At 47.2% G+C, this 20,589-nt stretch overlaps 4 protein-coding genes across 4 annotated transcripts; all 4 read left to right on the forward strand.

The window, feature by feature from the left end:
- Positions 1–303: 303 nt before the first annotated feature.
- BKA67DRAFT_509737 (WD domain-containing protein) lies at positions 304–2,556 on the forward strand (the record flags this gene model as incomplete). Its single annotated transcript, XM_046097263.1, has 10 exons — positions 304–804; positions 860–948; positions 1,073–1,105; positions 1,161–1,286; positions 1,467–1,547; positions 1,603–1,914; positions 1,976–2,131; positions 2,196–2,292; positions 2,346–2,466; positions 2,522–2,556. The coding sequence occupies 10 exons, from the start codon at positions 304–306 to the stop codon at positions 2,554–2,556; spliced, it is 1,551 nt and encodes a 516-aa protein (XP_045964643.1).
- A 3,010-nt stretch (positions 2,557–5,566) lies between these two features.
- Positions 5,567–7,602, forward strand: BKA67DRAFT_686897 (uncharacterized protein). Its single transcript, XM_046109036.1, has 6 exons — positions 5,567–5,792; positions 5,927–6,144; positions 6,204–6,261; positions 6,308–6,527; positions 6,584–6,702; positions 6,764–7,602. Exons 1-6 carry the CDS (start codon positions 5,683–5,685, stop codon positions 7,518–7,520), a joined length of 1,482 nt encoding a protein of 493 aa, XP_045964644.1. The 5' UTR covers positions 5,567–5,682; the 3' UTR covers positions 7,521–7,602.
- Positions 7,603–7,989: 387 nt separating this feature from the next.
- Positions 7,990–9,382, forward strand: BKA67DRAFT_548270 (uncharacterized protein). The gene is made up of 4 exons (XM_046101506.1): positions 7,990–8,473; positions 8,530–8,655; positions 8,713–8,994; positions 9,044–9,382. The coding sequence occupies exons 1-4, from the start codon at positions 8,277–8,279 to the stop codon at positions 9,093–9,095; spliced, it is 657 nt and encodes a 218-aa protein (XP_045964645.1). The 5' UTR covers positions 7,990–8,276; the 3' UTR covers positions 9,096–9,382.
- A 7,887-nt stretch (positions 9,383–17,269) lies between these two features.
- On the forward strand, positions 17,270–17,785 carry BKA67DRAFT_653687 (uncharacterized protein; the record flags this gene model as incomplete). The annotated part of the gene is made up of 1 exon (XM_046106415.1): positions 17,270–17,785. One exon carries the CDS (start codon positions 17,270–17,272, stop codon positions 17,783–17,785), a length of 516 nt encoding a protein of 171 aa, XP_045964646.1.
- Between the last annotated feature and the right edge of the window lie 2,804 nt (positions 17,786–20,589).

Here is a 20,589-nt window from a genome sequence, read left to right on the forward strand (position 1 = left end):
TATGATGGGACCCCTGAGGTGGGCGACTGATAAGATAAGATGCGATAAGACGAGATAAGACGAGATAAGATTGAGACCCGCATAAAATTTTGGAATCTGAGAACAAGAACAAAGTGCCCCGCCATACTCAGCAGCCTCATGTCAGAGCTTTGCATACACCAAGGTTGTTCATCAATACTGGATCTGCCCAGTAGGCTTTTCGTTTATACGACAGTGACACCGCGCGCGACCTGCAAGCTGTAACAAACGCTTCCGGCCCCGCAATCTGCAGCGACGAGGCAGATTCAAGATCACACATCCGCCATGGCCACGATAGCACCGCCTCCTTCGAAACGGCAGCGCCGCGAAGCCCTCGAGCGCACACAAGTTCAAGCCGATGTAACACCCGCACCTATCGAGGCTGGATCTTTCAAAGCTCGTTTCGTCGATAGCGATTCCAACCAGCTTGCGGAAGTCGTCGAAATCCCGCTTGCCGATGCTAGCGAGAAGAATGTGTCTCTGCTACTGAATACACTCTTGGGTCGCGACAGGGACGACTTCACCCCCTACCGATTCCGCATACACGTGCCCTCTTCAGACATCGTTATCGATACATATCCTACTCCGCAAGAGTTCCTCGCTGTGTTGCGTAGCCATGGTATCAATAACCCGTTCGAGACAACTCTCACTCTGTCGGCAGAGCCGCAAGCTGTTTTCAGAGTGCAGGCAGTTACACGCATGGCCCATCGGATACCAGGCCACGGTGAAGCGATTCTGGCCTGCCAGTTCTCTCCTCGAGGTTCAAGTAGGCTCGCGACAGGATCGGTAAGATCACTACGTGCTGGTAATGACAATGAAGGCATTACTAACATAATGGTAGGGTGATAATACAGCACGCATTTGGGATTGCGATACTGGAACGCCGAAGTATACGTTGAGCCATACAGGTTGGGTTCTCTCGGTTTCGTGGTATGCGGCTCTCAAAATCCCCCATTACCCTTCCCAGCTATTTCCCCACTGTCTTGGGAGACGGCATGAAACCAACTTTGTCCCTGTTCAAATACAGTAACACTGACCTTACACTGTCTCACAGGAGTCCGGATGGATCCAGGTTGGCTACCGGCAGGTAATTTGGATTCTCGCATGCCCCGAGTATTCGACTTCGCTGATCATAGGTGTAGTATGGACAAAACAGTCAAGATTTGGGATTCAGACACTGGCAAGTTAGTCGGCAAGCCTTTTGCCGGCCACGCAAAATGGATTACAAACATGTCCTGGCAACCGTACCACGAATGGACGGACAACACGTGAGTAACCCTACCTGCGCTCTCGGTGTTAGCTTGTCAGTCAAGACAACACTAGTCAAGTAACCTTCCGTCTAAGCCTGCAGGCCCGGAGAAGAGTGGCCAGTGGTATTGAGCAAAACATAACTCCAAAGAATTCTGCCTATCGTCGAGAAATCACTAACTGAGAATCTCCGTAACCAGACCTAGGTTGGCGAGCGCGTCAAAAGACGCTACGGTCAGAATATGGATCGTCAATACTGGGCGAACTGAACATGTCTTGTCGTAAGTAGACCAATTTCATGCACCTATCAGGAGCATTTATTAATACAAGGTTTAGGGGCCACAAGAGCTCGGTGTCTTGTGTCGTCTGGGGAGGCAAGGGGATGATTTATACAAGTTCGCACGATAAGACGGTGAAAGTGTGGTGTGCGGCCGATGGAACGTTGAAACACACATTAGCAGCACATTCGCATTGGGTCAATCATCTGGCCTTATCAACCGAATTTGTGTTAAGAACATCTTATTTCGACCACACTAAAGATGTCCCTCAGTCGGATGATGCAAAACGAGCTAAAGCCAAGGAACGTTTCGAGAAAGCAGCTACCAAGAATGGCAAAATCGTGGAACGTTTGGTTTCTGCAAGTGATGAGTGTGTCTACCCTGACTCGCGTCCTAGAATGGAATTGGGTGGTATCGCTGACTTGTCCTAGTTTTACAATGTTCTTATGGGACCCCGAAGAAAGCACGAAGCCTATTGCTCGATTACATGGCCATCAAAAGCAAATTAATCATGTTGCCTTCAGCCCAGATCAATCGTTGATTGCCAGCTCATCATTTGACAACCACACCAAGATATGGAGTGCGCGGTAAGTCTTTTTGATATTCAGCACAAACTTCAAGGTGTCTCGAAATACTGATACTTTTGTTTAGTGATGGCAAGTTTATCAACACACTGCGAGGTCACGTCGCTCCTGTCTACAAATGTGCTTTTTCAGCAGATTCACGCCTTTTGGTCACAGCATCCAAGGTAAGCTTTCATAAATCTCGATTTTGGTAATCATGTCTAATGTAACATCCAAGGACACAACTTTGAAAGTGTGGTCCATGCAGACCTGCAAGCTGGCAGTTGACCTTCCTGGGCACCAAGACGAAGTATATGCCGTAGATTTTAGCCCTGACGGAAAGCGTGTAGGCAGTGGCGGTAAGTTCAAAATCCCACACGCTCGGCCGACCAACGTTTAATCAGTGCATTACAGGCAAAGACAAGGCCGTCCGTATTTGGTGTAACTAAGGCAGGGGAATTGTATGCCATCAGAGCTCCTTCGAAGTACCATATGATGCATGGTCCATGATGGGAGCGTGTCCATGGCTGCCTGGTGTCCATTGCCATAAATAGCATGTTTGTCGTGAGCTCCTTCGAAGATTGTGCTCCAGGCTGTGGCACGAACCTTAGCTGCACTGCTTAACTCACACATCGATTTGACATACACTTGTATGCACCTTAGGAACACACTCTTGGAACAATCTTCAAGACTTGAATGGCCCATTCGGCAGCACCAGGAAATGGGCAAGCGGGCATGAACTAGGACAGTCGGCACTTCATACCGACAGAAACCTCACGTCAAATGCCATTTGTACCCAGGCATGCCTTTCAGCATCCTGTGTTTGGACCCACGTCGATCGTCTACATTATGGATGGCGATTTGCATTAGGTTCAGGAGTTTCAATTGGAAGTTACTGTAGTTGCCTGGCCGCAGATCTCTGCGAAGGATCTAGATAGAGGCAACCAAAATATACCGTACGCCATGCGAAAATCCTGTCGCGATTTGACCGGCGGGACCTGACTATTTGCATCGAACCAATTTTCACTACAATTGTCCGTTCTTTCGTCCTGTTGATGCGGAACCGACTGGTGGAAACAATCAGTGCTTGTGGGCTGCTCCGAGGCGTGGTTGAGAGATCGATACGACACTTCGCTTATAATAATGGATCCCATAGTACCACCCACATAGGCTTCAATTGAACCTTCCCGCTACGACAGGTCTTCAGTGGCTAAGTGCTTCCCTACACATTATGGGACACCTAACAGCCGATTCGCTTGATTTGGTGTTATAGGAGACAAGCGTCTGATTGAAGGGCATGATGGATAGCTGTCACGCTTTTTTGGCTGCTCTCTTACGTCCCTGCTTGATACAGAGTCTTATCCAGTCTACAGTAAGCTTTGTCGCATTTAACCTCCATTTTGGGAGGCACTTTTAGCGAGGCACTTTTGGCGCTGATGAGAGCAATTTGTCTTTGTCTAGCGTAATACCCTAACATCTCGAAGTGGGCAACGGAAAGGATGTTCAATCCTGGTTGCCGGCTTGGTAGACAGGGGGACTTCGTGTGACACATGCTCCACCGTAAGAGCCCAAAGAAGCACATTTCGTGTAATCCTCTGCCCTCTCAATCGGGCAATCTCCTAACGATGAGGCTCTTGGCAGTATGTTCATTGGCCGAATAGCCGCGCCGGCCGCTCAAACGACTCAAACGACCAATAGTGCATTATGAGTTTTTGAAGCGATTCTGGAGCTCCGCAAATACCGTAGGAATCTCGAAGGACGATACTGGATTTGATATGCATACTAACCACTCTATGCTTCTCCGCAGGCACTGGCACCGTACACCCGACCCTCATTTGATGTCATGGAACTCACTGAATCCATCAACCTAAATATTAGGTAGTTCTAACGGACAGTGGACCTACATGGGAGCGGTTCCCCTTGAACTCTTGAAGTTAGAGTATACTTGGCCTTTGTTTGAACCGAGGTAGCCCACAGAACTCCGGTGGCACTGGCAGGACTGGTAAGTCACTCTTCGAATTTGAACCTGTGCCAAGACTCGCCCAGGTGGATTTCTCCAGAAATTTATGCTTATAAGTCCAAGTATAAGGCCTTGCCTAAAGAAGACAGAGTTTAGTCGTCGTTCCCTGGCAATGTGAACCGTTGGGACCGCATGTTTGGGACCGCATGCTTGGGACCCATCACCTTGGTTTTTTATTGATCCTCCGGCACCGTCATGAAGCACAAGTTCTTGAATTGTAATCACTGATAGGTTCGTTCGTATTTTGCTATGAATGAGAGCCAATCGCTTATCGTACGGGGCCGAAGAATCTCTTGGTTGCAGTGCCCCGGCCTCGCATATTTGGGACGGGACCCACGTGGAGAAAATGGCTTTGGGAATTCATTTAGGGACCCCAAGCAATTGCCTGTTTAGGGGCTGAGCTCGATTAGCGAACCTTATTTTCAACAACATAGCATTAGGCAGACGTTTAAGAAGCTGGCGATTTTCTGGATTTTACAGCTCTATGTGGATAGAGGCATGTTCCTTGTGCGCCACTCTGATCAGTGTTAAAATTACTGCTTGCTATTATAGGGCTGAAAATACATCAGAGTCTTGCTTGCGGACAAAGTCAGACCACCCCCTGGCTCCAAAGGACCTTGCAGTGCGATAGATCCCCACTGCATAGACCTGCGCGACCGCATGAGTTTACTGTCTTGGTTGCACAAACCTCGCATCCGCCACACCACTCGTGCGTTTGAGGGGCCCAAGAGTGTTTAGTTCGCATAATGTTGCCGGCTACAGAACGTGTGTAGTATCTGGGTTCGTTTCTGAAGCACGGCAAGAATATTGCATCCGTAACTTCTGCATGTATGGTTGCAAGTATGCGCCTTCATACATGGTGCATGTAAAGACGGCAGCTATGTACCGACTTTACGTACCAATCGGGGCTTGTCGGTCGACTCTGGCCTGTTATCTTGCACTGAAAATTACTATAGCGATGCGGGGAAAGTCGGTGAGATGGATCCAGGAGGGTTGGACAAGAATCGTACGAAGCCAATAGAGTGCCATCAGAGCTATCAGAACCTTACCAGGTTAATGGGGGGACCATGGCCTTGAGGTCTTGGCTCGATTTCGTCAGCAGAATCTAATCTCACAAGCAGACGTCTTGCTAACCACACTCAGCCCTACATGGAGCCCGAAAGTTCCATTTCTTGTCTCACAATTGGTTCGCACTACCCCCACTTGGTTTGTGTAACGATACAAGCCGCGGGAATAGCCTGTCATTGGACTTGCCCTATGCCAGCGCGTCTATGAACTGTCTTGTGCAACGCTGTGCAACGCTGTGCGACCCTGTGTAACTCTGACACTAAGTGGCGCGGCAATTTGAAGGAATCTCCCACCATAAGTTATGACGATGCCACTCGCGGACTCCTTTCATCGTTGCCTGATGGGTGATGGGACTTAATAATACGCTTGATCCCTTATAGTCCTCACAATACTGGCATATCTCTCGTCTATGCCAGACTCGACAGTTGTGTACTATAAAATTTGATCAAACCAGAAGATTGCCGCGAAATCGGACCCCTAGTCTAAAATGCCTCGAAAACAGACGGAACGCAAACGAAGAGTGCATACTAGGTCACGCAATGGGTGTGTAACGTGCAAGGCCAAACACTTGCGCTGCGACGAACAAAAGCCGCTTTGGTAAGTCTGCCTATTTCAGCCACGTGCTGCACCAAGGCCCAAGGCAGCACCTATCAAGTAGACCGCAGCGTTTAACTTGACGAGAGAGTTAATCACGATATGATACACCTTAATATCTGCTAACTTCCAAATAGTGGACGTTGCCTAGCAAGCGGAGGTAGCTGCGGATATGTGGACAGGACAAACAAGCACTCTCACTCCCCTCAACCTAGTAGCGATGGTACAATCACACCAAAAGCCGAAGAGTTCGAGTTTTGGGATGATGGCTTTGCCTGTCCACCGGCCCCTCAGAACATATTGGATGGCTATCCGGGCGATGCATCATCCGACTATGGTTTACTTTTTGACTTGTGTAGGAACTTGAGCCCCACCATCTAAATCTCTACTAGAAATTCTAACCGTAGCCACTAGTTTCACGATATCGAAGCGTGGTAGATAGAGACGTAAGCCCCGATTCACACGCATTCTTGTAGGTTCGTCGTATCGTTCAGTGGCTCAGACTAACTTAGCTACAGAGTGGAGAGAGCTTTGTCATGTCCAGCATTACTTCATGGTGCAATACTGCTATCAGCTCTGAGGTGGACATGGTACTCCGGCTCAAGTGAAAACATTCAGAAGTCGGCCCTACATCATAAGCTTGAGGCAATAAAAGTCGTAAATGAGCGCCTTCAGCATCTTGCATTGATGGCCACCGAGACCACGATAGCTGGTGTCGCAGCGTTGGCCATGGCAGAGGTAGGCGGCAAGTCCGACCCCCAAAGTCCTAAGTGCACAAGTTGACAACCCAATAGAGTGGCTTCGGTCGACCAGACACGGCACGCGCGCACATGCATGGTTTATCTCAGGTTTTAGGAACAAATGCATTAACCCTTTACCCTAGTAATAGTTTATTCTACAACATGATTATTTGGTGAGAGAATACCACGCGTTTCGAAGCAATTCTACCAACTTGACTAATACCACTACTCAAGCACAACCCAAGGACTATCTCAGATGTCAATGCGTCAGATCTTCGAAATCACGCAGTCTATCGAAGGTTGCTCAACTACACTCACACTATTCATCGAGCCAGGGATTCAGACATTATCCGAAGACCCCTTAAACTGGGACGCGACACTTGGAGAGACCATATTGACAAGTTCGTATCACGAGAGAACCGATTCCGTGCTTCCCCGGTCAGAAGCAGAAAGCCGGGCTCGTTTCTTGCAGTGCTGCTTAAGGATCCTAACGATGCTGGGAGCCGGCAACATGGATTTTTTTATTCTGAATTGGTTCATCGAAGCTCTAATTGATGAGCTCTCGATGAGTGAGAAATCAATGCTGTCCGGCCGGTTTCCTCGTCATGCATGGTTCTGGGCCGCCATGATGGTACGGGTTGCGGTTACCAGTGTGCGACACTGCAGCACTTCAGAAGAACAACAAATCAACGAATGGAAGACTGTCACGAGTAGTCAAATCAGACTCGTCGCCGATGCTTTGGGTCTACAGGACTGGGCCGATGTCGAGGCGCTACTTCGAACCTGGGTATGGCGTGACAACAACCTAGACGCCCGAGAGCTGAGAGGCGTTTGGGAAGAGATCGTCGCTGCCAAGAAGCAAAATGTCGAAGAAGGCACGCTCATTCCAGGGTTTTTTGAAAAGATTTTCTGCAATCCAGACGAGGACAGAAAACCAGTCATTGTAGATGATGAAGCATTTGATCTGTGTGTACAGCACGCATGGTCGTAACGATAAAGAAAGCAAACTGGCTGCAAAGAATAGACCAAAATGGCCGCAGCTGTGAACAAATTACTGTATAATTGACAAGGCCTACACTTGTATCGGAAATATTGCATCAGTAGCTCATGTCCAGGAGCCGTCTTTCGGGAATCATGACCCGTATCTACAGACTCGGTTCGAAGTTAATTTGAGGTGATCATCGAGTTCTAGCAATGCGACATTGTGGCTCGTCAGCATGTGATTTTTGATTTGTCGTCGCTAGTCAACACCAATTGCAATGAATTGGTCAAGGAGGTCATTTGATGTTAGGCGCACCATTTACTCCCGGTGCGTCTCCGGCTTTGATTGGTGGTTATTTTTTACTAGATGTGACAGAGCTGAAATTATGACAGACACACTCCCGGTCTTTTCAAGCCACTGTCGCATTTTGCTTGGAAATAGGATGGTGGCACAGGGAGAAATAACCGCATCGTCCAATCTGGGAGTGAAAATGCCAACTAGACTAAGGATTTTACAGTAGGGCCTCTGGTGCAGTGAGCATCCACTAACCTAACCTAGGTTAATCAGAGGTTGAAACGTCCAACCTAAGTCAGCACTAGACTAGCAATGACTTCAGTGCTAGTGCTAGCAAGCATTGCCACTGAAGTAGAACAAAATTGAAAGCTAGCCGAACTCAAATACCTATATATGCTGGCTAATTAATGGCAGGCTGTTACACAAATCTCAGTCCGAACGTGCACACTTCGCTGTGAGACATTTGGGAATATGGTTGCATCGTGGCAACTATGGCTGTCGCCGCGACCGACTCGGCGTACTGAAACAGCAACACAAGAAACGGCCCTCGCGGCGGGCGACACCATTCTGTACGAGTTCTTCAAAGAGGACGATGGCCGCCGAACCGTGAAAGAAACGCACTATTTTCACAAGAAAGAAGTAAGAGACGGCCTTTCCGGGCCACCACTGTGAGCGTCGTATTTAAGCCTCCTGTGATTGCATCGGTACTAATTGAATGATACAGCCATATTCACTTGAAGCAGAAGGAGACTTTCCAAGTTCAGCAAGGGGTATTAGGTGTTGTCAAGAACGGCAAGGAGTATGCGCTGACCAGAGACGATGGACCTGTATCTGTTGAGCCTGGTGTTAGGTGAGTCAAGTCCCGAAGTGTTCCGCTTGTGCGATCTTTGCTTGACTTGTGATCTAGGCACACATTTTGGGCACATGGCTCAGGCAAGGAAGACCTTATTTTCAAAGTCTGGGTCGAACCACAGGATGCGGACCACGGTTTTGACGAGAGCTTCATGCGTAACTTCAGTAGCTATCTCAGGGACTGTGAGAAGCACAAGATTGCTCCGTCCATCTTTCAGATTTTGTTGTTCCTTTACCACAGCGATATCATCTTAACACCGCCGTTCTGGCTGCCCCTATCATTCTTGATCGTTTTACACCATGTTTTTGCCTACTGGATAGGGGCCAGCCTTCTCGGGTAGGTCAAATTATCTATCTTTGGTACACCTATTAACGCTGGTCCTCAGATATGAAGCATCTTATCCTGAGTACAGTGCCGACTCTAAGAAGACTTCTTGAGTTGAGTGTATAGATCGGCTCTGGGGAAGAAAGAGTTGCTACGCGAATGGAATAAATCTGTAGTGTGCAGTAACCACCAATAGAAAGTGCATGAATGATAGTGAGATGGCTTCGCCGGCCTGGATGTTGTGTGTTACAAGGAAAGCTTGATAACGATTTGTAATACTCAGCAAGTTATCTATGGAGGTGATAGAAGACTTGTGCGTGACTTAGTGTACTATATTGATGTACGAATTCTGACAAGAAATCAGAGTTTCCATAGGTATAATCCATGCGTTGTTGTTGTTGTTGTTATTGTATTATGGACTCCAGATTACTCATGAAATATTCCGAACGACTGGCTTCGCATGTATCGACGAGTTGGAAGAGCTCGGCTCTGTAAATGCAATTGAGCTTGTTGTAAGAGGTAATGTAAGTATTCAAGATGGCTGATGTAAATATAAGTGAAATTAGAAGATTCACAATATTGCTATCAAACTAGCATCCCTTTATTGTGGCATTCTTGGCCCACATGAGAGTTGACTGCTCAATAATTCCAACTAATTCAACTGTCAGCATGATCGCATATGATCGCATCGTGTTAATCAAATCGACCTAAGTAACAAACAATCTCAGATGTTCGTTGGAAATCAACAAGATATCGAGCTGCTATCGCTGCGTCCTAATATATGATCATGTCCGGAGGAAGTTTGGAGCAATTTCCCCCGGTAAAGTACCTAATATAAGTTGAGTACGTCAATGAAGGCACACTAAGAGACTTAGTATTGCGATTGAGGTAAACAGGATATCCATCGGCCTATATAGTTGGGTATAGCTTCGGTGTCATTCCAGATATGGGTCAATATCGATAAGAAATTTTCAGAATGAGCAAGCTCTGAATAAGCACACCTTGTGGAAACGCTCGCAAACGTTTTCTTGCCATATCTCTTGTGACTTCTAATGATTGTTAAGAGATTTGAATTAAACGAACCAGATCATGTTCTGAATCCCTTCGTCATTAGTAACCCATCAATGTGCAGTCGTTGTGATGATTTACCAAGCCAGTTGACCATATTGCAGTAATTCGCAACGTAGGGAAGGTTTTGGTGTCATTGACAACTAGGACAGCACATATCTTCGGATCCGAAGTCGCGCATTTGAAGACTGTAATTATCTGGTGAAATCTTCCATAAGTATTTGATAACCGAGAGCTCATGACATCGCATTGTTCATGATACGCCTATATCAACTGTTAAACTTTTTTGAGTAATAATATTCTCGAACTGGAACCTCAGCATGTCTTGTAGGTTTTGCCAGTTATAGCTTATAGTTGACCAAGTGGGCAAACACCAGTGCCTCCAGACTAACGTAGGTCTGGATTTTATTGCCACCGAAAGTTCGGTTCTACTCCCTTGTAAACGCAATATTGCTGGAGATTACGCACAGTTTTGGAAAACCGGGTACTATGCAGCTTTCCAGTTGCCCATCCTTCAAGGTCGTTGTTCGAGTTTCGATGTTTTCCTAATAGTCTTACAATATTCTATCTAGTTTCGAAAGCCTGCCGGTCCACGACGCATTGATCCTTTCCCAAGCAGGCCGGCTGGTTACTCTCAAAATTAAACGATATTATGATAGAGAAACAGGCGGATTGATGATAAGTAAGACTGCCGTACAAGTGCCCCAAATATTCTATAGCGTTATGATACCATTGCTACTTCTCTCCACACTAACGACTGTCATTTTCTTAACAAACTGACGACTTGGTTTGGAGACTGGTCCGACTGGTGTAAACTGGCCCACTATGCAAGAAGCGCAGCCGTTTTGAAGTTGAGTTCAGTGCTCATTTCGATGGACCATCTTCGTGGCTGGTATTGCACTACATGCTCATATAACGATCTTTACGTCAGGTACGATGGATTCAGACACTTCCCCATGTCTGGTGGAAAATACTCCTTCCTGATAGTTCTGACATTGGCCAAAGCCATAGCCCTCATCGCGGCTTGTATAAGTTTAAACGTCCAGCTCAATATTCATTCCACCTGCGGCTAGTTATTATCATCATATAGGTTCATAGTCACGTCAAAACTATTTTCGTTCTTCTTGAATGCCAGGCGCTTGGCACAGAATGTGATCCGTCGGGGTATGCTGAGGCGCAGTTCCTCAGCGTAGCATCTGAATGGGTCTACCGTGGGTGCCATGGTATGCTTCGCAACTGCATGTATTCCTGTCATTAGCACCAGTCAGTTCCCTACAGAACTTGAAGTGTTAGCTCCGAGAGCGGACTGCTGTCAGGATTGTGGTGGGTCTGGGATCGTTGCTAGCCGTTTCGTCTTAGATGCAGAGCATCTACGGGAGAGAGTGAGTAAAACTTGGTTTTAATATTCGAATCAAATCTGTATTATCCGCTCGTTGAAACCGCTTTTCTTTCCCTTTCCTTTTTCTTTCTTTCTTTTCTATTAGAATTTTGTAGTAAATATACCATTTTTGAAGCTGACGTTACTTGAGTATGCTTTAAAATCATGGGATCTTATTTGCTCCAAGGTCGGGCCAGACACCAGTATACCCCAACTCCCATTGCCTAGTGGTATAGGACACTTTTATCAATCGCAGAGCACACCGAACTTTTGGCATGCGAATTCGTTGCATATCACAACGGACCCTCCCGCAATCTGGTGTGTCAAGAGCACCGTGATTCACGACTAGGGTGAAATAGGGCTTGAAGGTTCAAATTTGTTCGACCACTTACTATACGGTCCGCAACCAGAAGGGGATGAAGAGAACCAAGACACCAATGCACTGCATCATGTATATATTAGTGACAAATTTAGCTAGGAGGTCTGGAGTAGCAGTATTGTTCTCCTAACAGATTAATATTTTGCACTTTTATTGTGCAGCGTCTAAACTACCGACGACCCCGTCCTATCGATGAGATGAACTCAAATAGCGCATAGCCAGTCACCGCATCAAACCTACACTACGGACTACATGAGCGCCATCTCTCAGATGATGCCATATGGTAGTAGTGGAAGGTCACTTTGTCCCCTAACCCTGGCGGCGGGACTATCCGAGTTCGTTATACAAATGCCGGTCCGAAGAATCACAAACCCCGGTTATCGGTTTTCGGGAGATCACCAGCTTGGCCTAGTGGAACCGGTGCTGTCTTTTGACCTCAACAGGTCAAAACAGGCGTAAAAGATGATATCGCCGCCACGGAACCATCAATCAACCTAAGACTTTTCTACGAGAACCGATCGGTCTCTGCGACTAGTGTCAATGCCACCCGTAGTGGATCCGCAATAGCACCTGAAGTTATATTAAGTTCACCGGCTATATAAAATGGATGATGAATATTTACCCACTGTACTTAATCGCGGACCGTTGCTCCGACAGCGTATATCCCAGATCTCTCAGCTATAACGAAGGGTGTGCCTGCCACGGCGATGGCATGAAACTCTGACAGCGGCTGAGGCGTGATGCCGATCTTCGCCGTTCCCGGCACTTCAAGCTGCACACAACAACCCCGCTCATCGGCACCAGCAGGGGGTTACGCAAAATATGAAGATGCAGCGGAAGTGCTGCGGCCCACCATGTTTTACGACGATCCTTCGAATTCCGAATGTAACTCCGACTACGATACGTGGTGTATTCAAAGGATCAGTTTCTGTGTCACGTGGGACAAAACGGACATAACGGTTTCGAGCGGCTGAAACTACCTGCGTAGTTTTCTCATGGCGGTTTGTAAATATGTCACGCAAGTAGAGAGTTTAGTCCTGTCAAAACAATGCATCACTTGTTTTTTTTTTCTTTTTTTCTTTTTGCAAGTAAAATATAACTATGTCGTGAGTTAAGAATTAGTAACTCGTCTGCAATCTAGTGTGGTGGAACTAGCTACTCCTTGGCCGTCATGTAGCCATATTCCATACGAACGTATGGCCACATTTTGATAGCATAACAGCCCAGGCCTGCATTTCAAACGAAAATTCAACGTCGCTATGCTTCACCATTGGCGGTGGACCAAGACATAGATAGTGTTTGCATCCCTGCAGGTTATTGCCGCCATTGCCCCCAGATCCAGAAGCTAACAACCTGATCGTGCCCTCAGCTGATTTGAAGCAAATGCAAATGATGACAAAAGTACATTTCATGGTAAGGTTTTACTTTCTGAGCCTTTTAAAAATGGATTTCAAAGCCCAAACACGTGGGACATTGGCATCCGAGTGCTTCCAAGAAGCACGAGGCTAAACTATGCAGATCTATGCAATATTTGTAAGAGTACCAGTCGCGATTTCCAATTATCGTCAGTTTCGTTATGTTGAGGATCTTCACTCAACTTAACACGTACTCAAAAACTTTGCGCGCTCTGCCTTAATAGTCATCACGCAGCCTCACAGTCCATAATAAACTCGTCAGCGGCGTGATGATTATGGCGTAGTACGTGTAAATTACAGCCAGGTCCACGGCCCGACAAAATGATGCTGAGACACGCCAAGCTGCCGATTTCCGACGTCGCAAATTCATGTTATGGTGGATACATTATTCTTACTGGGAATACGTCAAGCCTAGTTTCATTTACTTGAAACCAATCTACTCTAATTAAGCTTCTCGGAGTTGAAGCCACTCGTAATTCATGCCGATGGGACTCTGCCTTACGCAGTGAGATTGATCCCTCCGGTGGAACTGTGTTCATGCCGGTCGAATTACACAACAATATGTACTGCATAGCCGTGAACCCCAGTATAGCGGAATTACTCGCAATCATACTTTGAGACGACGTGAGTTTTCCTGTTGTATACAATCTCACGCATGTAGTGGCTTTTGCTACTAAAACTTAGTCATTGAAACACTTCCTTTGGCGCTCTGGGAGTATCACACCTGAAGTTATCATGTACCATCCCAAGATCTGGGATCACCAGTTCCCAAGGCTTCCATGATAGGAAACCATAATTTGATAAAAGAAGGACGAAAATCTGCTTGTCATCATATTATATTCCATATACACGATCAGCCACTACATACTATAATTCTATCTCTCCACCTGAAGGTGTCTTTTCGAAACACTCCTGCACGTCAGGTCGTTTGGAGACTAGTGGGCCTCATCATTCCGGGTACTGACTGTTATTTCATTGGTTTGATGCTTACATGACGTTTTGCTCGCCTCCTTTCAGCTACGTGACAGGCACTGAATATACATGTCGATGGACTTCCCTTTCCGGCTACTTTTGTCTGAAAGCTTCTCCGCCGATCTGCACAACTGCCGACACCAAGTTGACTTCATGTCAGACCTCTTGGACACCAGCTAGTACAGCCCTCCGGAATCGCCCCTGGCAAACTCAGACTGTTTATTGATTTCTTTTCTCCAGAAAGAACAGTGTTCGGGCCAGCGATATGGGCAAACGCAGATATGCTTTGGGGTATAGTACTTGGATGTTGCTTTGCCGTACACTCCGTATCGTGGAACCTAGACGCAAACACACATCGCGATCATCCACTTCCTTACAAGTCACGATTATCGTGCTGCACCTATTGAAATATTTATTCGGAGTTGGGCCGCATCATTATCCCACCACCTGCAGTGTCATACCGCTGATCTGCACTCTTTTCAGCTCCATATATCAGTTGATGGTGAGGACGCCGATGGATTCCCGGAGGCTGGCGCTTGCGTCGCGTGGTGCCGAGTATTACTACTCATGCGCTACGCCCTCAAGTGTGAAATTTTATCTGTGACTTCTTTCACAGCATTTATGTCGTTTCTGTACATTATTATCACCGATTTCGTCACCCAGACTGATGAGTAACCGCTCGCAGATTGTCTGGTGTGAAACCGCCCCAGGTGACTGGCCACTACGGCGATATTCCGGACAATCGTCGTAGTCGTAAACAACAAGACACAATCGGCATCGATTTGATGTCCAACAATTATTTGCGCTCAAAGCCGTGGATACCGAAGCTATGGTTAATCACTAGCAAGTCTGGTGTAAGCAAGCAGTACTTTGGTGATGGGTGATGGTCGATGTTCGGACTCAGCAACAGGATGTGCAACGAATTTCGCCAGAAGCCTCGATACGAATTCGAGTACATTCGCAATGCGAAGGTTCGGTTAAAGGCGAAATTCCAACCATCACGCCCCAATCTCTCTCTGGTGATCACTGACCACGTTGTGCAGGCTCAACTAAATGTGCCTTAAGTGTCATCAGAATGCGAAGACCCCTATAACAAGCGCCTAGTTCGAGGGCATGCACGACATCCTGAATGCAAGTTGAATCTTTGCCACGTTGTCGTGACCGAAATACCCTCCTTTTACCATGACGACTCACAGACCTTGAACACTTCTCAAGACTCAATCATCAGGGTAATGAGAGCATCGACCACACGTTTAAACACAATTTGCCCCGTGTCATAGCAGCAAACCCCTTGGATTGTGAAGCGAAGGTTCCCAGACGACGTGAGAATAGCTCAAGAGGAGAGACTTTCAATCATACCGCTGATTAGTATGTCGCTACGCGGTGCTGATTGGCGTTGACAATGATTCGAACCTCCACAGACCATCCCCAGTTCGGAGAAAAGTGCATCGATGAGCCATCTACAACACGATCTATTGAAAGTTTGTAAGTCTCAGCGTGTTGTTCTGCCACTTGACTACTGTTCTTAGTGCCAGGCTAGAGGCGCATGTCTCACAACGCTCTGATCTCCCATCGCTGCTTGCGATGTCGCCCAATTTTGTTGACACGTGCACAAAGAGATGCTGCGATGAAGCTCAACCCCCCAATGAGCGTGCTGGACGCCTCAACGGTGCAGTTGAGTGAGTCTCAGAGAAATACATAGTCCCAAAGAGTCGGGTTTGGGCTTTGGTACATTTAATCCCTCAAACATATAAAAACGTCGCGCAACAGCCATCACCTATGGCTGGGTAATGCCGATCGCGAAATTTCCATATCTGCCACATTCTCGAGCGCAGACACGACACACAGAGAGTTCCACAGTCCGCATCGAGGCAGGTTGAATTGCTAGCGCCACTTCGTCTGATATGAAAAGGCGACGTAACGTAGATGTCAGACAGACCATCTCCCTTGCAAAAAATGGGTATATTTTTGCTAATGACCTCAACAGCCCCGCAGATATGGAACGAAACAATCTTGGTGCAATCAGGTTTCCCGCCGGTTGAGCAATATTCTAATCGCTCTTTCATATTTTTCAAGCGTCCACTAATTCCATTGACTAACTCCATTGAAAGTCGCTAGAAGCGAGAGGAAGGTGAAACGACGAGCATTAGGGAGTTATGACGCACTCATAATACAAGTTCAAAGACCGCTAAGTTGGGTATAGAGTGTCAAAGTAGATTCAAGTTGAAAATCTCTGTAGTTGGAGATTCGTGGGGGACGAGCAAGAGGCTGACACGACGACCTTCGTCTCAGGTTCTGTCTGTAAGGTGGGATGCAATGATACCGACCTCTCAAGAACGCGCCCACGATACTAACAAGACTCTAGCACATGTTACATCCCCAGAATGCGCGCTGTACTGATTTAACCACTCCACAAGCACGTCGTCAGTGCAGGCTCTTAGCATATGATGAGGGCTGAGAGAAAATGAGCAGTCAAGACTGAGAGAGACAAACAACAAGCAACCGGTCTCCACAAAAAGAGGTCAATATGCTGGGTACCGGATAGGAGATGCTGTGCCCAACTGCACTTAACAAGCTCATTGACGCGATTGACGAATGAATTCAATATCTATTCGCAGATGCAGAGAGAAGGTTTCTGCCAAATTAGGATGGGGCATCTAGACAATGATTTTGTCATACCTATATCAGATCCTGTAAGTGTTGTCTGGAAGTATGGATTGAATGCCTATTCCACTCCGCCTCAAACTGCGAATTCTTTCCAGAGTCCCAACGCCGCAACCGTACCACATCTACAAGTACCCTTGGACTCTCAAACGCTAACGGTTATCAAAAACAATAATGTCATGTCAGGATTTAGGCTGGCAGATGTTTTCACAGCAACTACATCATCAAGCAATCCATGAATACTAATCTCGGCCAAGAACATATAGGAACCATATTCGCCTCAACTGCCGAGTCATCCAGTGCTGCATAGTCTGTCTCCTTATGTCCGCCTCAATGTTGCCTCATCATATCAATTGATACTGATAGTGTTATGGCCATCTCAGGACTTTCCCTGATGCACTTCTGACACATATGACTGCCACTGCATCATCTCACTGCACGATTACGTCTTGCAGTTCACATACTGTTACATACCCCTTATCAAAACCGACTCCCCAGGGTGCTCATATAATCACTGGCCTCACCCGGAGTGTGGCGCTGCCCCTTGAGGATACTCTTTTGGAGTTCGATTCAAACTTTGGAGTCGGTGTGCTGACACCAAAACCCGTTAGTGCTGATGTGGAGGCTAATTTGTGTGAACGACAACGCACTTCTAGGGTTCTGAATCGGCCAAGGCTACTTGCCTCGCTATATTTGAATCCGACAGGCCTTCTTCCGGTTTACTCGATGAGGGAGAAAGAGTTCCACGACAGGCTGACGTGCTTGAAGCCTACAGGGTTTGTATCGGTGGCATTGCTGCTCGACCTCCAGGAATGGATAGGCAGCTCAACGAAAGCTATCACTGAGGCGGGAACTTGCAGTGAGTCGCTGAGCTGGGGCAAGGTCACATCGATGCAGCTTACGCTTGCCACTGGGCCGACACTATGAGTTATGACGCTCACTATTTTATTCTAACCCGTTGAAGAAGAACAACTTCCTCACAGTTCTGAGTTATCCATACAGTATACTTACCAGGGCTGAACGGTCCAACGGCAGACTACTGTGGGGAGACAGGCAAGTTTAAATTCGTAACAGAACACTTCGGCACTGTCCCTGACACGAATACAGAAGACATGGGGTCGAGCCTGGTCCATAAAGATTCCCCCACATCTCGAGGAGGATCTATGATAGATCGCCGGCCCCTATCCGCGAGGGACCGTTATTGCTGCAGAATTATAGCGCCACAACACGTACTGGTAGAAAAACTGTCACCTGCTGCAGGTCTGAATACGGAATGGAATCATCAAAAGACTTTACGCAGGTGGCAGACCAATCCAACTTTATTGCTTATGACGAGCCTAGGAAGGGGAGCGTGAAATTCGCTGGCAGCGCATAGCGCATTTCGCTAAAGCAGGGTGAGACCCACGATGCGGCCTATTGATTGAACTTTTTCAGCTGGCAGTTGAGCTATTGCAGCTTGGCCTGAATTGGATTCTCCCTGCCTGCAGCCTGGAAGTTTCAGCCGTCCTCGACTGGATGTCTATCTCCTTAAGTGGATTATGTGTTGTTGATCAGTTCCATAAAGGGACAAAAGCCAAGATCTACGGCAAGCATGTTGGCACCCCGGAGCCATCCGCTAAAGGTTGTCAAATTCTTTTGATCAGGATGCCCCATCCACATGCATTTCGGGGTATGCAGGAGAAGTCGTCTGTAACTGAATTTCACAGACTGTGTGTTCGCTTTAGATCTGCAAGGAGATGGAGCCCGTGTTGCCGGTCGTAACATACTTGTATGCAATACGAAGTGGATGAGAAATGCCGATACTGGATAATCCATCCATCACGACATTGTCTCATTCAAGTGAGCCTGGTCTCTGGAAACTTCTGAAGACTCCTGACATGGCAATTCAGGCACTGGATCTCAGGGTCCAACAGTCAAAGAGAGCTGTCGTATTCTTTCTTTTTTTTATAGACTTGCTAAGTGCGTATTAACCACATTGGAAACAGCGGCAAGGAGCAGGATTTGGTCCGGGGCGGCTTGCCGAGACTAGGCTATCCGCCTATGACGTCTATGGCAACGATCAACATTGCATCTTAGCCAAGTATCTGAAGCTTCAGGGGTCCAGATGACGGGATATGGGGCCCAAGCAGTTGAAAGAGCAAGGCGCGACTAACGCATCAGCAGTTCTCGATCATGGTAAGGGATGCTAGAATGGGTATGTAATTTCAATTCTGGCCTGCCTGATTTGAATGTCAAAGATGTACTTGTCAACTGTACGACATCGTACATTCAGCACTGGAGAATATAAGATGTTGATCAGTTCCAGCGCCGTGGCATGAGCGGGAAGTGGAGCTTTATCAACTTTGATATTCCATTCTCGTGCTCAAATCTCCTTTTAGGCGAGGTACTTGCTCACTCAGTTGACACAAGAAAGAAAGAAAACAAGAGACACAACCTCATGTAATCATTGTATCAACATGAAGAGTCGAAAGGCTATTACCAACACACAGCGTCGTGCACTGCGACAATGGTTCTTCGACCCTGCCACTAAAGAGGGTGCCAAAACACACGCTGACGCCTCGGTTTGGTGGGAGAAGAAGTACGGTTACTACTTGAACTCGAGTACCGTAAGCGAGATCCTGAGCTACAAGTACGACCCGCTAGATGATATCTCTGCGGACCCGGCATATTGCCAGATCGACACACGCAAGCGGCAGCGCCCGCCGAAGTGGGAAACGCTGGAGGAGGAGCTCATCAAATGGGCATTCTGGCATGAATGTGTGGCAGGCAACGGCCCCGTTACCGGTGCCATGCTCAGAGACCGTGGCACAGAGCTCTGGAACACACTTGAGTGCCACAGGGGCTTACCAATGCCCAAGTGGAGCGAAGGATGGCAGTGCCGCTTCAGGTCGCGTTATGCACACCGCAAGCAGAAGATGTTGGATGAGATGACGCGAAACAGCAGCTGCAATAGCAGCAATAGCGAGAGCGGCGAATACGGCAGCCCAGATCCATACGGAGCCATTCAATACCATTGGTAGGCTTGTGGTTTGGAAGGGAATACCATGCATGTGTGCCTCGATGACTTGAAAACTCGAGTAATTGCGGTGGCGTTAGTTATTAGATTTGAGTGGATGAGGAAGGGCCGGATATGTATGCATCCGCCGACCAAGATTGTCGGATTTTCTTCCTCATGTAGGCGCATATTGGAGTTGTGGATACCAAATACGGATAGGACCTTTGCTTCTGAAATATAGCCATTTTTCATTGAACCGCTTGGGCTACATCTCCCGCATCAGCCTGTTCAATTTTCCCGACTGTGCTAGACTAGGTTCCTGTTCAGGTTTTCTCAAAGTCTCCGAGTTCTAACTCTTCTTGGTCCAAGGAAAACACGTGGCGGAAGGCGCCTGTGTGATCAGGTCATAGCGCATATATTGGAGTATACTGGTCAAGCCACATTGTACTAACTAGGCTGTGCCACTAACCAAACCAAGATTCTCCAGCTCAAACATAAACGCATAGGTGGAATACCATATTCCGAGAACTCTAGGAACGGACGTTTCGTGTAGCGTATCATTTGAGACTGTAAAAAAAGAATGAAAGCGGGGGATATGCTTGTCAATCTGCAAGGCTGACCGGCAAATGACCCGTTTGATCAGGGATTTCGTGCATCTCCGTAATAGTGTCATGCATAGTTCCTTGGCCTGCAGAGCCGGTCACGTAGCAATATACCATTCTAAATAGGGACTCGA

Source organism: Truncatella angustata (assembly GCF_020726525.1).
Source record: "Truncatella angustata strain MPI-SDFR-AT-0073 chromosome Unknown BKA67scaffold_1, whole genome shotgun sequence".
NCBI lineage: Eukaryota > Fungi > Ascomycota > Sordariomycetes > Amphisphaeriales > Sporocadaceae > Truncatella > Truncatella angustata.

What these genes read in the sequence shown, in the direction of transcription:
- BKA67DRAFT_686897 (XM_046109036.1), top strand. Translation starts at nt 5,683, where the DNA reads ATGCCTCGAAAACAGACGGAACGCAAACGAAGAGTGCATACTAGGTCA. An exon ending in TGGTTTACTTTTTGACTTGT is followed by an intron (nt 6,145 to 6,203) that starts GTAGGAACTTGA and finishes CGTAGCCACTAG; the next exon opens with TTTCACGATATCGAAGCGTG. An exon ending in TTCTACAACATGATTATTTG is followed by an intron (nt 6,703 to 6,763) that starts GTGAGAGAATAC and finishes CCACTACTCAAG; the next exon opens with CACAACCCAAGGACTATCTC.
- BKA67DRAFT_548270 (XM_046101506.1), top strand. Translation starts at nt 8,277, where the DNA reads ATGGTTGCATCGTGGCAACTATGGCTGTCGCCGCGACCGACTCGGCGT. An exon ending in GGCCTTTCCGGGCCACCACT is followed by an intron (nt 8,474 to 8,529) that starts GTGAGCGTCGTA and finishes TGAATGATACAG; the next exon opens with CCATATTCACTTGAAGCAGA. An exon ending in ATAGGGGCCAGCCTTCTCGG is followed by an intron (nt 8,995 to 9,043) that starts GTAGGTCAAATT and finishes GCTGGTCCTCAG; the next exon opens with ATATGAAGCATCTTATCCTG.